The sequence below is a fragment of the Salvelinus alpinus genome, chromosome 23 (assembly GCF_045679555.1).
Source record: "Salvelinus alpinus chromosome 23, SLU_Salpinus.1, whole genome shotgun sequence".
Taxonomy (NCBI): domain Eukaryota; kingdom Metazoa; phylum Chordata; class Actinopteri; order Salmoniformes; family Salmonidae; genus Salvelinus; species Salvelinus alpinus.
In genome coordinates this window covers 21,425,276-21,448,129 of record NC_092108.1, presented here as the reverse complement: position 1 = coordinate 21,448,129, position 22,854 = coordinate 21,425,276, and the positions used below count along the sequence as shown (strand labels likewise).

General features: G+C 45.3%; 1 protein-coding gene across 1 annotated transcript in view; it reads left to right on the top strand.

Moving 5' to 3' along the window:
* Window positions 1-1,071: 1,071 nt before the first annotated feature.
* The window catches only part of LOC139550554 (GREB1-like protein), a 56,345-nt gene continuing 34,562 nt past the window's right edge, over window positions 1,072-22,854 (top strand). The window contains exons 1-18 of the mRNA XM_071361509.1: window positions 1,072-1,228; window positions 3,344-3,523; window positions 3,865-4,041; window positions 4,459-4,635; window positions 7,146-7,271; window positions 7,772-7,894; window positions 8,867-8,995; window positions 9,189-9,314; window positions 9,958-10,095; window positions 10,177-10,362; window positions 13,566-13,865; window positions 14,410-14,538; window positions 15,007-15,141; window positions 15,322-15,519; window positions 15,715-15,895; window positions 16,195-16,387; window positions 18,550-18,683; window positions 18,803-19,145. Of these exons, the coding sequence (XP_071217610.1) occupies window positions 1,072-1,228; window positions 3,344-3,523; window positions 3,865-4,041; window positions 4,459-4,635; window positions 7,146-7,271; window positions 7,772-7,894; window positions 8,867-8,995; window positions 9,189-9,314; window positions 9,958-10,095; window positions 10,177-10,362; window positions 13,566-13,865; window positions 14,410-14,538; window positions 15,007-15,141; window positions 15,322-15,519; window positions 15,715-15,895; window positions 16,195-16,387; window positions 18,550-18,683; window positions 18,803-19,145 (3,132 nt within the window). The remainder of the gene's footprint in view (window positions 1,229-3,343; window positions 3,524-3,864; window positions 4,042-4,458; window positions 4,636-7,145; window positions 7,272-7,771; window positions 7,895-8,866; window positions 8,996-9,188; window positions 9,315-9,957; window positions 10,096-10,176; window positions 10,363-13,565; window positions 13,866-14,409; window positions 14,539-15,006; window positions 15,142-15,321; window positions 15,520-15,714; window positions 15,896-16,194; window positions 16,388-18,549; window positions 18,684-18,802; window positions 19,146-22,854) is intronic.

Here is a 22,854-nt window from a genome sequence, read left to right as displayed (position 1 = left end):
GGTGTTTTGGGATTTGCATCAGTCCAACATGATACAGAATCACTAAACAATTATTTTTATTTGTTAAGAACAAGTTGATTGACAAAGTCATGACAAATGTGAAGAATTGAATAAACCACCTTGGGCTATGATCTAAAATATTATTCTGGCGTCAAAATGACCCCAGTTGGTAGTATGAGGGTAAAGGAGAGTTCTTTAGTAGGGATAGGCTATATCAGGGTACTTGGCAATTTTCCTTGCTTGAGACCTCTGGCCCTGCAGTGGTCTCTGTTTTATTTGAACAAGGGCTTTTCACTAAGCTTACCCCCTCTCTCCTTACACTCTATCAGGGCCACCAGGCCACATGTGCCTCCCTGTCTGTCTAGCTGCTACCTGCTACCTGCTGCCCAAACCCAACACCAACCCCAGGCCCACACAGCTGGCCTCGGCCGATGTCCGAAGAGTGGACCAGGGGAAGGGGCAACAGGGAACAGAGCCAGGGCAGGGCAGGCAGAGAGACAGACAGAGGGAGAGAAAAATAGTGACAGAAGGAGAGATCGAAAGAGAGGTAAAGAGAAAGAGACAAAAACAGAAAAAATATGAAACAGAGATAACGACAGAGGGGAAAAAGCGAAAGAGAGATCATGTGTGTGCATGCTTAGTCTCACACAGGAAGATGCATCTAAGTTCATCCTAGCATTTGTATGGACAAGTATCCTATGTAGATTGGATTTTTACCCGTGGAGGCTGGTGGGAGGAGCTATAGGAAGATGGGCTTATTGTAATGGCTGGAATGTAATTAATGGAACGGAGTCAAACATAGTTTCCATATAGTTTCCATTTATTTGAACAAGGGATTTTCCCTAAGCTTACCCCCTCTCTTTACACTCTATCAGGGTCACCAGGCCACATGTGTTTGATGTGTTTGATACCGTTCCATTTATTCCATTCCAGCAATTAGCCGTCCTCTTATAGCTCCTCCCACCAGCCTCCTCTGATTCTACTCTCTTACTTATTGATGTGGATGGAGCTGAGCCTGGAGTGGATAGCTGTGCCTTTGTTCATGGTATACCCTTCTTCTCATTCCAGATAATGGGGAATTCATATGCAGGGCAGCTGAAATCTGCTCGCTTCGAAGAGGCCCTCCACAACTCTATCAAGGCCTCCCTACGCTCCAGCAGTGGAGACCCACAGCCCATCTTCACTCAGCTATACCTGGAGCCTGTCCATTATCCTGGCAACATGGAGGGTACGTCTCCCTGTCTCCCTGTCTCCCTGTCTCCCTGTCTCCCTGTCTCCCTTTCTGTCTGTCTCCCTGTCTCCCTGTCTGTCTCCCTGTCTGTCTCCCTGTCTGTCTCCCTGTCTGTCTCCCTGTCTGTCTGTCTGTCTGTCTGTCTGTCTGTCTGTCTGTCTGTCTGTCTGTCTGTCTGTCTGTCTGTCTGTCTGTCTGTCTGTCTGTCTGTCTGTCTGTCTGTCTGTCTGTCTGTCTGTCTGTCTGTCTGTCTGTGTCCTCATCTAGATTGTTAGATATATAAACAGAACAAAACACTAGCTATAGCTAGCTGCCTCTTTCATTTAGTGGATCATAGTTAACAGAAACACATTAAAACTGAAACTGCCATCTCTGATCATGTTTAATTATGCTGATGTTGACCAGCTGAATGGCACTTGAGAATGAGTCACTCAATTATACCCATACAGCAAGTCCATGTCATCTCAGTAATTTATACTTAACAAAAATATAAACGTAATATGTAGTGTTGATCCAATGTTTCATGAGCTGAAATTAAAGATCCCAGAAATGTTCCATATGCACAAAAAGCTTATTTCTCTCAAATGTTGTGGACAAATTAGTTTACATTGCTGTTAAAGAGCCAAGATAATCCATCCACCTGATCATTACACAAGTGCATCTTGTGCTGGGAACAATAAAATGACACTCTGGAATGTGCTGTTTTGACTGCAGGCATATCCACCAGAGCTGTTGCCTGAGAATGTCATGTTTTTTCTCTACCATAAGCCACCTCTAACGTCGTTTTAGAAAATTTGGCAGTACGTCCAACCAACCTCACAACTGCAGACCACGTGTAACCATGCCAGCCCAGGACCTCCACATCCGGCTTCTTCACCTGCGGCATCGTCTGAGACCAGCCACCCGGACAGCTGATGGAACTGTGGGTTTGCACAACCGAAGAATTTCCACACAAACTGTCAGAAACCGGCATAGGGAAGCTCATCTGCGTGCTTGTCATCCTCACCAGGGTCTTGACCAGGCTGCAGTTCGGCATCCTAACCGACTTCAGTGGGAAAATTCTCACCTTCGATGGGCACTGGCACGCTGGAGAAGTGTGCGCTTTACGGATGAATCCTGTTTTCAACTGTATCGAGCAGATGACAGACAGCGTGTATGTCAGCGTTGTGAACATGGTGACGGAGGAGTTATGGTATGGGCAGGCATAAGCTACGGACAATGAACACAATTGCATTTTATCAATGGCAATTTCCGTGAAGAGATCCTGAAGCCTATTGTCATGCCATTCATCCGCCATCACCACATTTCAGCATGATAATTCATGGCCCCATGTCGCAAGGATCTGTACACAATTCCTGGAACCTGAAAATGTCCCAGGTCTTCCATTGTCTGCATACTCACCAAACATGTCACCCATTGAGCATGTTTGGAATGCTCTGGATCGAGGTGTACGACAGCGTATTCCAGTTCCCGCCAATATCCAGCAACTTCGCACAGCCATTGAAGAGGGGGACAACATTCCACAGGCCAAAACCAACAGCTTGATCAACTCTATGTGAAGATGTGTCACGCTGCATGAGGCAGATTGTGGCCACACCAGAGACTGACCGCTTTTCTGACCACACCTCTACTATGTCTGGTGTCTGAAACCAGAAGATGCATACCTGTATTCCCAGTCATGTGAAATCCATAGATTAGGGCTAATGAATGTATTTCAACTGAACTGTAACTCAGTAAAATCTTTGAAATTGTTGCATGTTGCGTTTATATTTTTGTTCAGTGTAGTTCTCTTGAAGAAAGGTAGACTTGAATGTGGCCATGTAATGTGTTATGGGTTCGTCCTTCTCTTGAAAAATACCTTGCAGAGTGTCCAATCTCCAGCTCCTTGCTTTTGTATGGCATCTTCACTCCAAGATAATTTAATGTGTTGTGTGATGTAGTGTATTATGGCGACATTATGTCATAGGTGGAAATGATGTCTTACAGAGTCCTTGTTTCTTACAGGGCCATTATGTCTTACGGGGTCATTGTGTTATGGGGTCATTATGTCTTATGTCTTCATTGTGTTATGGGGACATTATGTCTTAAGGGGTCATTGTGTTATGGGCACAGATATAAAGCCCAAGGTGGACCTGTACCTGCCGTGCGGGAAGCCTCCAGGTCAGGATCAGCTGATCGACCAGGCCTCTAACGGTCTGCAGGAGATGGAGGTGGACGGCAACTCTGACACCAGCAGCCCCCCGCCGCCCTACCTACATGGTCCCTCGCCCGACAGCTGCTGCACCATGGACGGTAAGTGTCAAAACATCTCAAACTCCTTTCGCCCTGGGACTTTCTCAGCAGTTGCGAAGCCCTGGGATTCAAATCCCTGCTACAAAGCATATCTGAAGAACACATCTTGTTCATTCTCTCCCTAGGAACACCACGTTTGCAGCAATATTCACCTTAGCATGTTCCACTGTAATGTAGACATGTAGATTACATGCAGGGAGCCCTTGTCATGCAGGGCTTCTTGTAAAAGAGTCTTTGGTCTCAATGGGACTCCACCCTGGCCTGCCTAAATAATGGGGGGGGGGGTTATTGTTGTGGATGTTTACTCCAGAGTTGACTGGTGTTCTCTCTCTTCTCCTCAGGTTTCTGTCAGGCCGGTAGGGACCTCCGTCTGGTCTCCATGTTGACAGAGACAATCCAAGTCCCAGCTGGCTTTGAGTTAGTCGGTGCCAAGTCCCCCAGCATCCCAGAGCACATACTGGTGTGTGCTGTGGATCGACGCTTTCTGCCTGATGAGAATGGGAAAAATGCACTTTTAGGTCAGTCTGCCATGCCTCTTTGACTTGATACAATACGAAGATCGTCCACAGCCTAGGTCAGTTACAAGAAATGGAATGTACTTTAGGCCTCTGAAATGAATGTACTATTTTACCCACTCAGCTTGGATGAGTCATCTGAAGTGATATGTTTTTTCCACCATCCGTAATGTAGCTTGCTACTACTTTTGATTCCTGTTGCATTCAGCATTTGATTAACCTGTGCTTTACTGTCATTTAATGCAATAATAAGTAAGTGAATTGAATGGCTTATTTTGGGCTGTTTTGAAAATGTTTTGGTTTAGCAATTTTGACATAAGACAATAATGTATCCATATAATCTGAAATAATGCATACTTATTCTGTAAATACCTACAGTTCCCAACTCGTGTTCTCTGTCTCTGTGTTTGGTGTGTGCAGGGTTTTCAGGGAACTGTGTTGGCTGTGGAGAGAAGGGGTTCCGGTACTTTACTGAGTTCTCCAACCACATCAACCTGAAGCTGGCCACGCAGCCCAAGAAGCAGAAGAACTTAAAATACTACCTGGTGAAGAACTGTCAGGATGCTCTGTGCAAAGGACCCCTCATCTGCTGGAAAGGTGAGATTTGTATTTGTATCTATTAGGGATCCCCATTAGCTGTTGCCAAGGCAGCAGGTACTCTTCCTGGGGTCTAAACACATTAAGGCACTGGTATTACACATAAAACAAAAGATTAAACAGTACATTGTGTATCATTATTACATCACTACATATCTACAATAAAAAATGTATAATACAACGTGAGATGTCTCTCCGACTCTATCTGCATATTTCAGACACTTTCTGTAACACTTTACATTAAATTGCTGTTATACCTGTGTAGTAACACTGTGGTTATACAACATTACATCATGTTTCATACTACATGTAATTATTTATTTATTTATTATTATTATTATTTATTATTTATTATTATTTTACCTCCTTTTTCTCCCCAATTTCGTGGTATCCAATTGTTAGTAGTTACTGTCTTATCTCATCGCTACAACTCCCGTACGGGCTCGGGAGAGACGAAGGTCGAGAGCCATGCGTCCTCCGAAACACAACCCAACCAAGCCGCACTGCTTCTTAACACAGCGCGCATCCAACCCGGAAGCCAGCCGCACCAATGTGTCTCAGGAAACACCGTACACCTAGCGACCTGGTCAGCGTGCACTGCGCCCGGCCCGCCACAGGAGTCGCTAGTGCGTGATGAGACAAGGATATCCCTGCCGGCCAAACCCTCCCATTTGAACTAAAATGTGATATTGGTCTGGGGCTGTAATCTTTTTATGACCCATCAATATATACACTACTGTTCAAAAGTTTGGGTTCACTTAGACATTTCCCTGTTTTTTAAAGAAAAGCACATTTTTTGTCAATTAAAATAACATCAAATTGATCAGAAATACAGTGTAGACATTGTTAATGTTGTAAATGACTATTGTAGCTGGAAACGGCAGATTTTTAATGGAATATCTACATAGGCGTACACAGGCCCATTATCAGCAACCCTCACTCCTGTGTTCCAATGGCACGTTGTGTTAGCTAATCCAAGTTTATCATTTTAAAAGGCTAATTGATCATTAGAAAACCCTTTTGCAATTATGATAGCACAGCTGAAAACTGTTGTTCTGATTAAAGAAGCAATAAAACTGTCTTTCTTTAGACTAGTTGGGTATCTGGAGCATCAGCATTTGTGGGTTCGATTACAGGCTCAAAATGGCCAGAAACAAATAACTTTCTTCTGAAACTTGTCAGTATTTTTGTTCTGAGAGATGAAGGCTATTCCATGCGAGAAATTGCCAAGAAACTGAAGATCTCGTACAACGCTGTGTACTACTCCTTTCACAGAACAGCTCAAACTGGCTCTAACCAGAATAGAAAGAGGAGTGGGAGGCCCCGGTGCACAACTGAGCAAGAGGACAAGTACATTAGATTGTCTAGTTTGAGAAACGGATGCCTCACAAGTCCTCAACTGGCAGCTTCATTAAATAGTACCCACAAAACACCAGTCTCAATGTCAACAGTGAAGAGGCGACTCCGCGATGCTGGCCTTTTAGGCAGTGTTCCTATGTCCAGTGTCTGTGTTCTTTTGGCCATCTTAATCTTTTCTTTTTTTGGCCAGTCTGAGATGTGGCTTTTTCTTTGCAACTCTGCCTAGAAGGCCAGCATCCCTGAGTCGCCTCTTCATTGTTGACGTTGAGACTGGTGTTTTGCGGGTACTATTTAATTAAGCTGCCAGTTGAGGACTAGTGAAGCATTATTGTATTATTTATTGATTCACTGATAGAATGGTTCCAGGTCTATTTAAAAATATACACTGCTCAAAAAAATAAAGGGAACACTTAAACAACACAATGTAACTCCAAGTCAATCACACTTCTGTGAAATCAAACTGTCGACTTAGGAAGCAACACTGATTGACAATAAATTTCACATGCTGTTGTGCAAATGGAATAGACAACAGGTGGAAATTATAGGCAACATGCACATTTGTGGCCTGCTGGAGGTCATTTTGCAGGGCTCTGGCAGTGCTCCTCCTTGCACAAAGGCGGAGGTAGCGGTCCTGCTGCTGGGTTGTTGCCCTCCTACGGCCTCCTCCACGTCTCCTGATGTACTGGCCTGTCTCCTGGTAGCGCCTCCATGCTCTGGACACTACGCTGACAGACACAGCAAACCTTCTTGCCACAGCTCGCATTGATGTGCCATCCTGGATGAGCTGCACTACCTGAGCCACGTGTGTGGGTTGTAGACTCCGTCTCATGCTACCACTAGAGTGAAAGCACCGCCAGCATTCAAAAGTGACCAAAACATCAGCCAGGAAGCATAGGAACTGAGAAGTGGTCTGTGGTCACCACCTGCAGAATCACTCCTTTATTGGGGGTGTCTTGCTAATTGCCTATAATTTCCACCTTTTGTCTATTCCATTTGCACAACAGCATGTGAAATGTATTGTCAATCAGTGTTGCTTCCTAAGTGGACAGTTTGATTTCACAGAAGTGTGATTGACTTGGAGTTACATTGTGTTGTTTAAGTGTTCCCTTTATTTTTTTGAGCAGTGCATATATATTTCTCCTGTTCCCCAGACTGTAAGACACGTCAGTTCTCCATTAGCCATGCATCCACCTCCAAGCCCAACTCCTCATCCTCCCTGAGCATCAAGGAGAATGGAGGTACCAACAGACACAGCCGTTCCCCCTTCTCCCTGTCAGGTAGGACACAAACACCCTCCTCTTACCATTCTACATGTCAGGTAGGACACACACCCTCCTGTTACCCTTCACTCATGGCAGTGGAGCCTGGTCAGTTTGTAGGGTAGTTCGTGTTCAGTCAGTGTAAGATCTAACCTGATGTTAGACAGCTGTGCTCATATGCTCCATTGACTTTAGCCTCCTACTGAGCTACATCCTGCTCCTCTGTCAGGGAAGGGTAGAGGTTTGACACAACACCCCCTCTCCTCTCCCCTCCCTGCCCTCTTCTCCCATCCCTCCCTCCTCTCACCAAGATGACATCTGGCTGGAGTGAATAGTGTCTGTGTTTGTTTACAAAGCATTGTTTGGTTAAAGGGGACAGTTATAGTCTACTTGTTGTAATGGAAAAACTGGATTGAGTCATTATTGTTGATTTGTTAGTGTTGTTGGGAGACATTTTGGTTAACATCACTTGACAGGATCCATTCTAACACCCACACTGTGTTCTTATTGCCCTCCAGACTCCCCATCTACCAGAATTCCCTCTGCATCCTCTGTGTTCCTCTCAGCCCAGGACCTGGCCCAAGAGTGCAGCTTCCTCAAGCCTTTGGCCTCTACCCCTGGGACAGAGACTCTACCAATAGGTTCAACTCTTCTTTCTACTCTAGTTCTACCACCACTGTTTCTGGATGACATTGTGTTAATCTATGTGTGATCACATCTCCATCGCATAGTCATCTTTCCCCCACAACGTCAGCTTCAAAGTGTTTTACACCATGGTACATCATACAGCAATAATATCCAGTGATATTATGCAGACTGCCTCACGTGTAATAGGCTTTAGTCTGGGTATTTCTAAGGGTCAGAACATTCCTCGTGCATGCATGTGTGAGTGTGTGTGTGTGTGTGTGTGTGTGTCTCCAGTCAGTAGAATAATCTACACTCCACAGCTCCATCTGGCCTATGCTTGGCCATGTAAACCAACATGTTTGTAGGCAACAGCTCATTCTCCTACTCAGACCAGGGCACATAGCAGAAGTGATGTCGTACTCACACAGGCCTCATCAATAATGAGCAGAAAATCCCTGTAATGACTTTTTAAGGGCTGGCTATCCATTAGCTCGTTTACAAGGTTGCGAGATTGACAGGCCTGGGCTACACATACTGTACTGATCAATGTGTTAGCGTATATACACACACAGTGAATCTGAGATTGGTAAGTGCCCCATCAGTTCATCAAACACATGTATCTCTTATATTTTTTTACTATTTGTTTCCTATAACAGAGGAAGATAAATGTGCATTTCACGTATGGCATCTCTCAAAAAACTGTCAAAACGTTATCTTACGAAAGTAAATGATTTAGCATCGAATCATCTGAAAATGAACTGTGGTGAAATGCATCATAACAATGTATGGTGTGTCTGTGTGTATGTGGGTGTGTCTGTGTGTATGTGGGTGTGTCTGTGTGTCTGTGTGTCTGTCTGTCTGTCTGTCTGTCTGTCTGTCTGTCTGTCTGTCTGTCTGTCTGTCTGTCTGTCTGTCTGTCTGTCTGTCTGTCTGTCTGTCTGTCTGTCTGTCTGTCTGTCTGTCTGTCTGTCTGTCTGTGCCCACAGTTCTGAGAGTGAACAGTCCGACTAGCGGACTAGGTGCAGAGGGCCGCCCCCCCTTACTGAGTCTCTCCCAGGTGTCTCTGGGAACCCAAGGACAGGGGTACAGAACCTCGGACCCAGGAGACAGCCCTGGTGAGCACCATGTTCTCCTCCCAAACCTTTGTGAGGCTTGTCTTTGTTGCTGTTTTAAACCCAACTGAGTGTAACTCAACCGCACTAGCTCCTCTTTGTAGATTCTATGTTCTGAATAGTACATTTACTCATAGATTGCTATTGTAGAAGCCCAGTGAATGTTCTGGGGACCCAGATTGTAGGTATTCTGCAGTCTATTCGTATGTTCCTCTTGTGTTGCCCAAGAAGCGCCACCGCGGTTGGCACCCCATCCCCCTGGTCCCAGTCCCCCCTACAGCCGTCCCTGTGGCCGCCATCCAACCCATCGTCTACTCCCCAGGTCTGGCACAGAGCTTTTGATCATTTTTATTGTTTATTTACATAGGGACAGATTAATTTAGCCTCTCTCTCTCTCTGTCTCTGTCTCTGTCTCTGTGTGCGGGCGTGATGTTGACTAGTACATTGACCTCCCTTTTCGGGAGAAGGAAGGACACAAGTTCTGAGACATTCTCTGTTGTCAGTGTGATTCATTCAGCATCTCCATGGAGATCGGGTCAGACGGGTTAGTGCAGATACAGTATGAACAGAGAATTGCTAAAACTGAAAGAGGTCTGCCAAGCTAGGAGAGCCAGGACACTATGACTTAAAGGAGACATATATTCCCTGGTTTTATTCTGTATATATCCAGAGGATAAAGGGCTGTATAGAGCCATGTGTATGACTACTCCACCTACAAACATTGGACATGGTTATCTTCAAATAATGGAAACAATCTGAAAAATCTACAGTAGATTCTCCTCCTGGAGTGGGTTGACCTCGTCATGGTCCTGGTGAGTAGTTCAGTAGAATTAGCTGTGCTAGATAAGGTTTTCAGTGAAAGTCTGCTGGAGGGTATCTCTGAAGGAGGAGAGTTGGTGCTGAGCTGATGTCTAGCTGTATTCTAATCCCAGTATTGACATGTAGCTCTCTGTCTTTTCCATCAGGCTCTGTACTGGCCATGCCTACTACTCAGCCACCTGTAGCAGGGGTCCTTCAGCCCCAACCTGTCACTGCCGGAGAGACTGTCATCGTCCCCAACAACCTGCTCAACACCTCAGGAGTCCGTCCCGTCATCCTCATCGGTACAAACCACCATTCTTTGACTGACTGCAATTGAATTGAATGTAAGTGAATTGAATTGACTCTGATGTTTTGTTTTGCAGGGCACGGTACGTTGCCATACTTCTACGGGAACATGGGGGACATTGTGGTGAGCCCCCTGCTAGTGAGCTGCTATAAGGGCAACCAGCTGACTGAGAAGACCTTGTCCAGTCTTGGACTGAACAGTAGCCAACTGCTCAGTGTGGAAACCGTAATCCTCCTCACCCTGCAGTACCTTGCAAGGCTAGGTAAAGGTCTTAAAACACTCATACACTTGCACGCACATGCATGTATACACCCTGTTCGATATGCAAGGCTTATATAATATTTAGAATCACACATCGAGGCTAATGATTGACAGGCTAAGCTCAGCCAAGGCCTGGTTGTTTTAAGTTTGGTAACACAATAGAGAATGACAGAGGACTCTAGTGCCCAAAAGACAGGCTTAGCATGGGCAGCACCATTGAAGATTTTCAACATTTTGAAGAAATCAACTGGGTGGGTCTTCCTATTGGTTAAGGAACGATCACATAATTCCATTCAGGTCATCAGGAGGGATCAGCTAATTAATTATACTCATGAGCAAATATTCCATAACTGCAGGTGGCAGTAAATGGCCAACCTTGGCTTCATACCTGTTCTAACAACACATTACAGGGGGCAGTGTGCACCTTTTCAGTTTGTTTACCAACTCATAGAAGTAGTAAAAGAAGAAAATGTACTACTTCAAAATGGTAATGGTCTCAATGGCGCCGCCCGTGCTCTCACAGACGCAATAATGGGACGGATACAATGTTCCGTCTTCTAACTTTATATACAAAAGTATATGGACACCCCTTCAAATTAGTGGATTTGGCTATTTCAGCCACATCCGTTACTGACAAGTGTATAACATCAAGCACACAGCCATGCAATCTCCATAGGCAACATTGGCAGTAGAATGGCCTTACTGAAGAGTTCAGTGACTTTCAACGTGGCACCGTTATAGGATGCCACCTTTCAACAAGTCAGTTCATCAAATTTCTACCCTGCTAGAGTTTCCCCAGTCAACTGTAAGTGCTGTTATTGTGAAGTGGAAATGTCTAGGAGCAACAATGGCCCAGCCGCGAAGTGGTAGGCCACTTCGTAGCGTGTAAAAATCGTCTGTCCTCGGTTGTAACACTCACTACTGAGTTCCAAACTGCCTCCGGAAGCAACGTCTGCACAAGAACTGTTCATCGGGAGCTTCATCAAATGGGTTTGCATGGCAGCCGCACAAAACCCGGAGATCACCATGCGTCTGCTGGAGTGGTGTAAAGCTCGCCGCCATTGGACTCAGGAGCAGTGGAGTGATGAATCACACTTCACCATCTGGCAGTCCCACAGATGAATCTGGATTTGGCGTATGCCAGGAGAATGCTATCTGCCCAAAAGCATAGTGCCAAATGTAAAGTTTGGTGGAGGAGGAATAATGGTCTGGGGTTGTTTTTCATGGTTTGGGCTAGGCCTGTTAGTTCCAGTGATGGGAAGTCTTAACGCTACAGCATACAATGACATTCTAGACGATTCTGTGATAACAACTTTGTGGCAACAGTTTGGAGAAGGCCCTTTCCTGTTTCAGAATGACAATGTCCCCATGGACAAAGCGAGGTCTGTACAGAAATGGTTTGTCGAGATCGGTGTGGAAGAACTTGACTGACCTGCACAGAGTCCTGACCTCAACCGCATTGAACAACTTTGGAATGAATTGGAATGCTGACTGCGAGCAAGGCCTAATCGCCCAACATCAGTGCCCGACCTCACTAATGCTCTTGTGGCTGAATGGAAGCAAGTCCCCATAGCAATGTTCCAGCATGTAGTGGAAAGCCTTCCCAGAAGAGTGGAGGCTGTTATAGCAGCAAAGGGGGGACCAACTCCATTTTAATGCCTATGATTTTTGAATAAAATTTTCGACAAGCAGGTGTCCATATACTTTTGGTGATGTAGTGTACCTCTATGGGTAACACCGATGAGGTAGTTGGATCCCCCTCCCCCATTGTAACTCAAAGTGCTCAATCCCTGCCACTGCTCCACTTACTGTCACTGATGCACTTTAATGGCAGTTCCAAAAAGCTAGCATGACCTTGAGATAAACATTTTGTTCACATTATACAAACATAAGACCAGTGCATCATTTGTAAATCAGGAGGTGCCGGAACAAAAAGTGAGGGTGAGAGGGGGGTGACCTAGGGAGCTCTGAGGTACCGGAACGCATGAGAAAAGAAAATCACCTTTATAGGCTAATAAAGCATTGCATGCATATCATCGCATTTGCGTAGAGGCGTAGAGCAGAAGTTGCACACATGGGGAACATTTTTAGTGCCTACGGTCCGGAAGAAATGTGGACTTTTATAAATGCATTTCATGCAATTCTGCATACTTTTACATAACTGGAATCTTTAATACTGCACAAGTTATCAAATTGACAGGCTACTTTGACACTGACAAACTGAGAATATGATAAAAATGACCTTGTCTTGAATCCATCAATAGCCTAGGTGTGTGGAGACACTGTAGGCTACAATATGAGGAGGAAATTATAGTCCAGTTTCACTTGAAAGCATATCTCTGTTGTTTTACTTAGTAAAATGAAATATTTTGTTAGCCTACAGCAGACAGATTAGAGTCTTTTCAGCAGGAACCATTTACATTCCAACCTGTGTTTTCCTGCGATTATATTTGAAATATTGGAAAAAAGTTTATTTTTAGAAGGTTCCCATCTGTAGGCTATGACTTGTTGTTGGAATGTACACAATCCACAACTAGGTAATTTTTTAAAAGAAGTTATTGATTCTCTGTGTCAAAATTATAGGCCTTTTCTTGGTAGGCTACTCTGAATAATTTCATTTATTTCTGAACAGATAGCAGTAATTCTATAACTTTGGCTCATTTATTTCAATTCATCAGGGGTGCTGCAGCTCCAGAACCCTTTGCGCTGGAGAGATGAGAGTTGCAGGCTCATGTCTATCAGAGCAGAGAGAGGGATCATAGAAAGTGAATGTCATTCTAATTTTGTGAGCGATACAGGCGTTCTTCTCACACAGCCATGGCCACGCGTTTGTCTCAAACATAGGTTGCAATGTTGCGCAAACCATGAGCCGGCCCAACCCGAATCAACTCTTCGAATATCTACTTTTTTCATATTACATTGGGGCAGGGGATTTAATGAAGAGGCAACTTTTATTAGAATTTTTACATTGCTAAAAGTGAAAATTATTTTTCAGGCCATGAGAGGTATAGGTTCCAGAACAAAACAGTCCAAAACAGAGAGGTACCGGAGGATCCAGCTCAAATTAAGCACTGCATAAGAACACCATCCCCTGCAAAACAAATAGCAAGTAGACATGGGAAACTGATATATTTATTTTTTATCTTCTGTTCACTTCTCTTCTCTACACTTCTCCTTTCCTCATATCTCCTCCTGCCACCCCAGGTTCGGAGCAGATCCCTCTGAGGGAGGTGTTTGAGCAGATCGTGCTGAAGGCCATGTTGATTTGTCCTGGAGGTCCCTCCATCTCCCCGGCCCAGCTTCCCTGGCTAGCCCGCCTGGAGGCCAGCGTCTCTGGGGGCAGGGTTCAGGTCCTAGTCACCCAAAACTCCCTGGGGGAGGGCATCTCCGAGTCCCTGCGCTCACTCTGCAGTGGGCCGCCCCACCAACAGTGCCTGCCCACCTACGTGGTTATTGTTTTTGGCTCCAAGATGAGCGGCAACGAGTTCTGTGTGCTTGTCCTGGGTGAGTGTTCTCATTCTGTCTTTACACTACAATACCTAGATGTGTTGTGTCTGTATAGTTATAGCAGTGTTCCCCAATGGTGGTCCACGGTCCGAATTTGGCCAACGGGTGATTTGATTTGGCCCCCCCAAGTTTTCTGAGATAACATTTTTTATATATTTGTTGGACATGAAAGACACCAGCAAATCAGCTCCAAGTGATTTTAATTTTGCAAATCTGTTTCCATAATAAAGAGATATATGTATGTGATCGTATATAAATGTAACAAGGTTTGAAATAGTTATGTTTTACATATTACATCTGTTGGGCTTCTTGAGGGCAATTTGCAGTCTTAAAATTATTTGTAATTATGTTCCGGCCCCTTGACTATCCACTCTAGAAAAAATTGCCAAAGGAAGTAATTATAGTAGGTGAACCTTGCCTGAGACCTGAAGTCTTGCATCAGCTCCCAGAGCTGCCTAGGCATTAGTTCTGTGGGCTGAAACAGTCTTACGGCGCAAAGGACCGTAAGACTGTTTCACACTTGTCTGTATGTGTCTTACAGGGAAGTACCAGGCGAGAGCACTAGCTGAGGGAATGCTCACCACCAATGAGTTCCTGAAGGAGATCAGCTACGAGCTCATAACAGGAAAAGTCAGTGTCCTGGAGTCTAACTTCAAAACCACATCACTAGGTGAGCATCGTAAGTGCCATGGGACAGGACATCAATGGAAAAAACTCAAAGATCATTTCTACTCTATTTTCAAATTTTTTTGTTGGAGGAAAAGTAATTATGTAGGTAGTCCATTTAATGAATCAATCAATTAATCAAAGAAAAATGAACTGTGTTTCAAGGACAATGTTTATTTTAGTGTCAATATGAAAACAGAACAACACCACAATCTAGGTCCCATATTATTCTGTTTATGTATCTTTTCCAAATGATGCATATTCACCTTCCTTAATGCCCACTGGCCCATCCCTACTGCTTTGTTTAGCAATACCTTGAACTGGCAGTTTGGCAGTCACAGGATGGGAACGGGACACTGTGCCACAGACAGACACATCAATATTTGATGAGGAGGGTTTGCTTATGTAGCTGCTGTGTGTGTGAGTGTCTTTGTCTCTGACGGGTGGTGGCCTGTTGTGTTGTTGTTTCCAGGGGACAACCTGGACAAGCAGCTGCTACACATCCAGCGGCAACGGAAGGGCCAGGTCATCCAGCCATTCCAGGGCGATGTCACCAACCACATCCCGTCCCAGGAGGCAGCCACCATGGTACCTCCCTCCGAGTCAGGTGAGACATGGCTTCTGTCTGGCCCTTCCTCTGTCTTCTCCTCCTCTTCCTGCTGGAGACTCACTATGAAGCTTCTGGATCAGAATATGGATGGATAGATATCATAATAATCTACTGTATATATTCAGCTCTAAGTTTCCAGTATGCTGACCTGCATGTTCCTCCCCCCTCCTCCAACAGAGCTGCTGAGTGACATGTTTCAGATCCACTCTCCCCAGCTGAGTGTAGCCAGGAGCCTGCTCTCCCTGGTGTGTTCCATAGCAGACTCAGGCAGCCAGAGTCTGGACCTGGGCCGCTTCTGCAAGGTGGACTTCCTGGTTCTGGTTGCTCCGTCTCACATCCTGGTGAACCAGACCGCTCATCGCATCCAACAATCAGGTACTCATGAGGGGCGAAGAGGGTCAAATTAGAATTTAAAGGCTGCACTAGCAAAACAATGGATTGAAAAATCACATTTTTAGGTGGTCGTCTACAAGAGACTCATCTCAGGATTACAGTATATCTGCCTTTTATGAGGTTTCTTAGTAATGATTGTTGGACTTTTAGTAATCTCTTTCTGCTTGTCTCCAACAGGAGTGCTAGTGGACCTGGGTATAGAGGATGCTTCCTCAGCCCACCAGAGGTCAGACCAGTATGTGGTGCGTCTAGACGGAGACTTCCACGCCAAGATGGAGGCCTTCATGAGGAAAGTCAAACAGAACCCCTACACCCTGTTCGTGCTCATCCACGACAACTCCCACGTGGACCTGACCAGGTAACACACACACACACACACACACACACACACACACACACACATGCACACACACATTTGAGTAAACTTGAAGTTGTGCTGCTGATACTTTTGGTTCTGACAGATGTAGTGATGAAAACTTTGCTATGGCTAGAGGGTCTGTCCTCGGCTACATAGTGTACTGAATACGAACAGAACAGCCCAAGCCAAGTCAGAACAAGACAGAAAAGAGCAGAGGCGTATTTTTGGTCATAAATATAGAAGAGGACAGAACTACTTACGCCAAAGTAACTTCATTTTTGTTTCCCCTCGCTGTGTAGTGCCCGGTCCGGCTTGGTGTGCCACGGGGAGCTTCAGGGTATAGCTGACAGGGTGGTAAACTGCCAGGAGGTCCTGGAGGCCTTGAACCTGCTGGTGCTGCAGGTCAGCTGCTTCCCCTTCGCCCTGCAGACAAGACAGTCCCGTATCAGCGTTCACAACGAGGTGCACTGGCCAGCCAACACAGACAGCCTGGTGAGTGGCCCTGCGCAGTGGTTCATCTACATCATCTGGTGGTACCTATTTGGAATTACATTCACATTTGAGTCATTTAGCAGACACTTTTATCAAAAGCGACTTAGTCAGTGCATTCAACTAAGGTAGGAAAACAAACACATATCACAGTCATTGCAAGTAAAAACTTCTAAATAGCCACACAAATAATGGGGTAGAAAATTGTTCCACCACTGAGACAACAAAGATTGGAAAGCTGCCACAGTCACCCCCCTCCCCTCTTCAAATTGTATTTATTTATTTTTATTTCACCTTTATTTAACCAGGTAGGCCAGTTGAGAACAAGTTCTCATTTACAACTGCGACATGGCCAAGATAAAGCAAAGCAGTGCGACAAAAACAAAGGGGGAGACACTCTAGACCCAAACTGTTACAGACCTATATCCATCCTGCCCCGCCTTTCTAAAGTCTTTGAAAGCCTAGTTAACAAACAGATCACCGAACATTTCGAATCCCACCATACCTTCTCCACTATGCAATCTGGTTTCCGAGAAGGTCATGGGTGCACCTCAGCCACGCTCAAGGTCCTAAACGATATCATATCCGCCATCGATAAAAGAGAGTACAGTGCAGTCGTCTTCATCGACCTGGCCAAGGCTTTCAACTCTGTTAATCACCACATTCTTATCGACAGACTCAACCGCCTTGGTTTCTCAAATGCCTGCCTCGCCTGGTTCACCAACTACTTCTCAGATAGAGTTCAGTGTGTCAAATCGGAGGGCCTGTTGTCCGGATTTCTGGTGGTCTCTATGGTGATGCCACAGAGTTCAATTTTCGAGCAAACTCTTTTCTCTGTATACATCAACGATGTGGCTCTTGCTGCTGGTGATTCTCTGATCCACCTCTACGCAGACGACACCTTTCTGTATACTTCTGGCCCTTCTTTGGACACAGTGTTAACAAACCTCCAGACGAGTTTCAATGCCATACAACTCTCCTTCCGTGGCCTCCAACTGCTCTTAAACGCTAGTAAAACTAAATGCATGCTCTTCAACTGATCGCTGCCCGCACCCGTTTACCCGACTAGCATCACTACTCTGGACGGTTCTGACTTAGAATATGTGGACAACTACAAATAACTAGGTGTCTGGTTAGACTGTAAACTCTCCTTCCAGACTCACATTAATTAAGCATCTCCAATACAAAATTAAATCTAGAATCGGCTTCCTATTTCACAACAAAGCCTCCTTCACTCATGCTGCCAAACATACCCTTGTAAAGCTGACCATCCTACCAATCCTCGACTTCGGCGATGTCATTTACAAAATAGCCTCCGACACTCTACTCAGCAAATTGGATGTAGTCTATCACAGTGCCATCCGTTTTGTCACTAAAGCCTCATATACTACCCACCACTGCGACCTGTATGCTCTCGTTGGCTGGCCCTCACTACATATCCGTCGCCAGACCCACTGGCTCCAGGTCATCTATAAGTCTTTGCTAGGTAAAGCACTGCCTTATCTCAGCTCGCTGGTCACCATAGCAACACCCACCCATAGCACGCGTTCCAGCAGGTATATTTCTCTGGTCATCCCCAAAGCCAACACCTCTTTTGGCCACCTTTCCTTCCAGTTCTCTGCTGCCAATGACTGGAACGAATTGCAAAAGTCACTGAAGCTGGAGACTTACATCTCCCTCATAAGCATCAGCTGTCAGAGCAGCTTACCGATCACTGCACCTGTACACAGCCCATCTGTAAATAGCCCACCCAACTACCTCATCCCCACATTGTTATCTTTTTGCTATTTTGCATCCCAGTATCTCTACTTGCACATATGCACATCAATCACTCCAGTGTTAATGCTAAATTGTAATTATTTCAACTCTATGGCCTATTTATTGCCTTTCTACATTTGCACACACTGTATATATATTTTTCTATTGTGTTATTGACTGTGCGTTTGTTTATCCCATGTGTAACTCTGTATTGTTGTTTTTGTCGCACTGCTTTGCTTTATCTTGGCCAGGTCGCAGTTGTAAATGAGAACTTGTTCTCAACTGGCCTACCTGGTTAAATAAAGGTGAAAAAATAAAATAAAAAACAAATGTAAATGTAACTGACAGACACAGAGAACAGTCAGTTTGCTTAGACAGCAGCTGATGTTCTTGTGTTTGACCCATAGGGGGAGGTCTCTCCTAAGGAGCTGGTGTACTTTGGCCTGAGGGACTACAGCAGCTCTCTGCGTTGGGGGGTGGCCAGCCCCATCCTGCGCTGTGATGACGCCTTCGAGAAGATGGTCAACACGCTGCTGGAGAGGTCAGTCAGTCACACTGTGTCAGGTGTCAGGTCCCCAAGAAGCTGCTAAGCCAGTTCACCTGGACACCAAACCTGCCTTAAAATGACTAACACCACCACCTCTACTTTCCCTTTTGCAGACATCCCCACCTACACAGCATGGTGATCAGGAGCTACCTGTTGATCCAGCAGTACACGGAAGCCATGATGGCTCTGACCTCCTCTCCTTCCCTACGGGACCACATCACCCCCGAGACCCTGGCCATGGTGGAGGATCTGATCAGTGCTCCGGGCCGGGAGGGGACCAGGGGCCGGGGCCACATGCTGCTGGTCCGGGTGCCCTCTCTGCAGCTAGCTATGCTGGCCCAGGAGCGCCTGGAGGACGTCAGGGACAAGCTGGGTCTCCAGTTCTGCTTCGCCATACTGCTGGGGAGCCCTGCCGCCGAGCTCAGCCTTCCACGACACTTCGCTAACCGACTCCGGGTGAGAACTTGGGGTCACACTTTATTTGGATAGTTTGGATAGCCCATCTGTAGATGCTCTACATATGGTAATACCATCAACAAAATATCTGTTGATAAGCAACTACTTGTTAAGGTCACAGTTAGGGTTAGGTTTAGAATCAAATCAAATTTTATTAGTTACATGCGCAGAAAATACAACAGGTGTAGACCTTACAGTGAAATGCTTACTTACGGGCCCCTAATCAACAATGCAGTTTAAAAAAAATACAGATAAGAATAATAAATAAAAGTAACAAGTAAAGATTAACAATAGCGAGACTATAAACAGGGGGGTACTGGTACAGAGTCAATGTGCGGGAGCACCAGTTAGTTGAGGTAATATGTACATGTGGGTAGATTTGTTAAAGTGACTATGCATAGATGATAACAACAGAGAGTAGCAGCGGTGTAAAAGAGGGGGGTGCAATGCAAATAGTCTGGGTAGCCATTTGATTAGGTGTTCAGGAGTCTTATGGCTTGTGGGTAGAAGCTGTTTAGAAGCCTCTTGGACCTAGACTTGGTGCTAAGGTACCACTTGCCGAGCGGTAGCAGAGAGAACAGTCTTTGACTAGGGTGGCTGGAGTCTTTGACCATTTTTAGGGCCTTCCTCTGACACCACCTGGTGTAGAGGTCCTGGATGGCAGGAAGATTGGCCCCAGCCTCACACTACCCTCTGTAGTGCCTTGCGGTCGGAGGCAGAGCAGTTGCTGTACCAAGCAGTGATGCAACCAGTCAGGATGCTCTCGATGGTGCAGCTGTAGAACCTTTTGAGGATCTGAGGACCCATGCCAAATCCATGCCAAATCTTTTCAGTCTCCTGAGGGGGATTAGGTTTTGTCGTGCCCTCTTAAGGACTGTCTTAGTGTGCTTGGACCATGTTAGTTTGTTGGTGATGTAGGCACCGAGGAACTTGAAGCTCTCAACCTGCCCCACTACAGCCCCGTCGATGAGAATGGGGGCATGATCGGTCCTCTTTTTCCTGTAGTCCACAATAATCTCCTTTGTCTTGATCACGTTGAGGGAGAGGTTGTTGTCCTGGCACCACACGGCCAGTTCTCTGATCTCCTCCCTATAGGCTGTCTCGTCGTTGTCGGTAATCAGGCCTACCACTGTTGTTTCATCAGCAAACTTAATGATGGTGTTGGAGTTGTTCCTGTCCGTGCAGTCATGAGTGAACAGGGAGTACAGGAGAAGACCGAACATGCACCCCTGAGGAGCCCCTGTGTTGAGGATCAGCGTGGCGGATGTGTTGTTTACCTACCCTTACCACCTGGGGGCGGCCCGTCAGGAAGTCCAGGATCCAGTTGCAGAGGGAGGTGTTTAGTCCAAGGGTCCTTAGCTTTTTGATGAGCTTTGAGGGCACTATGGTGAGCTGTAGTCAATGAATAGCATTCTCACATAAGTGTTCCTTTTGTCCAGGTGAGAAAGGGCAGTGTGGAGTGCAATAGAGATTGCATCATCTGTGGATCTGTTGGGGCGGTATGCAAATTGGAGTGGGTCTAGGGTTTCTGGTATAATGGTGTTGATGTGAGCCATGACCAACCTTTAAAAGCACTTCATGGCTACAGATGTGAGTGCTACGGGTTGGTAATGTCATTTAGGCAGATTACCTTAGTGTTCTTGGGCACAGGCACTATGGTGTTATGCTTAAAACATGTTGGTATTACAGACTCGGACAGGGAGAGGTTGAAAATGTCAGTGAAGACACTTGTCAGTTGGTCAGCGCATGCTCGCAGTACACGTCCTGGCAATCCGTCTGGCCCTGCTGCCTTGTGAATGTTTACCTGTTTAAAGGTCTTACTCACATTGGTTGCGGAGAGCGTGATCACATGGTCTTTCGGAAAAGCTAGTGCTCTCATGCACATAGAAGTTATTTAGCTCGTCTGTTAGGCTCGTGTCACTGGGCAGTTCTCGGCTGTGCTTCCCTTTGTAGTCTGTAATGGTTTGCAAGCCCTGCCACATCCAACAAGCGTCAGAGCCGGTGTAGTACGATTCGATCTTAGTCCTGTATTGACGCTTTTCCTGTTTGATGGTTCGTCGGAGGGCATAGCGGGATTTCTTATAAGCTTCTGAACTAGAGTTCCGCTCCTTGAAAGCGGCAGCTCTAGCCTTTAGCTCAGTGGCTTCTGGGTGGGGTTTCTGGTTGATATGGTCACTGTGTGGACAAAGTCATTGATGCATTTATTGATGAAGCCAATGACTGATGTGGTGTACAACTCAATGCCATCGGAGGAATCCCGGAACATATTCCAGTCTGTGATAGCACAAAAGTCCTGTAGCTTAGCATCTGCTTCATCTGACCACTATTTTATTGATCTAGTCATTGGTGCTTCCTGCTTTAATTTTTGCTTGTTAGCAGGAATCAGGAGGATAGCATTATGGTCAGATTTGCCAAATGGAGGGCGAGGGAGAGCTTTGTATGGGTCTCTGTGTGTGGAGTAAAGGTGGTCCAGAGTTAGTTTTTTTTCTCCTCTGGTTGCACATTTAACATGCTTTAACAACGGATTTAAGTTTCCCTGCATTAAAGTCCCCGGCTACTAGGAGCGCCAGCTCTGGGTGAGCGTTTTCTTGTTTGCTTATGGTGGAATACAGCTCTTTGAATGCTGGCTTAGTGCCAGCCTCTGACTGTGGTGGTATGTAAACAGCTACGAAAAATACAGATGAAAACTCTCTAGGTAGATAGTGTGGTCTACAGCTTATTATGAGATGCTCTTCCTCAGGCGAGCAATAGCTCGAGACTTCCTTAGATATCGTGCACCAGCTGTTATTTACAAAAATACATAGTCCGCTACCCCTTGTCTTACCAGACGCCGCTGTTCTATCCTGCCGGTACAGTGTATAACCAGCCAGCTGTATGTTGATAGTGTCGTCGTTCAGCCACGACTCTGTGAAGCATAAGATATTACAGTTTTGAATGTCTCGTTGGTAGTTTAATCTTGCGCGTACAGTTGAAGTCGGAAGTTTACGTACACTTAGGTAGGAGTCATTAAAACAAGTTTTTCAACCACTCTACAAATTTCTTGTTTACAAACTATAGTTTGTAAGTCGGTTAGGACATCTACTTTGTGCATGACACAGGTAATTTTTCTAACAATTGTTTACTGACAGATTATTTTACTTATAATTCATTATCACAATTCCAGTTTGTGTTTACATACACTATTTTTTAAGTTTACATACACTATTTTGACTGTGCCTTTAACCTTTCACGAGCCTCTACCCCGGGTCCGGGATCACCCCCCACCCCCCCCACACACTGATTAGCATAGCTAGCATAGCTTCACAAGTAGATAGTAGCATCTAAATATCATTAAATCACAAGTCCAAGACACCAGATGAAAGATACAGATCTTGTGAATAAAGCCACCATTTCAGATTTTTAAAATGTTTTACAGGGAAGACACAATATGTAAATCTATTAGCTAAACACGTTAGCAAAATACACAATTTCTTTGTCCACCATTTTTTCTCTCCACCAGTAGCTATCACCAATTCGGCTAAACTAAGATATTGATAGCCAATAACCAATAAAAAACCTCATCAGATGACAGTCTGATAACATATTTATGGTATAGGATAGGTTTTGTTAGAAAAAAGTGCATATTTCAGGTAGAAATCACAGTTTACAATTGCACCGACCATCACAACTCGACTAGAATTACTATAGAGAGCAACGTGTATGACCAATT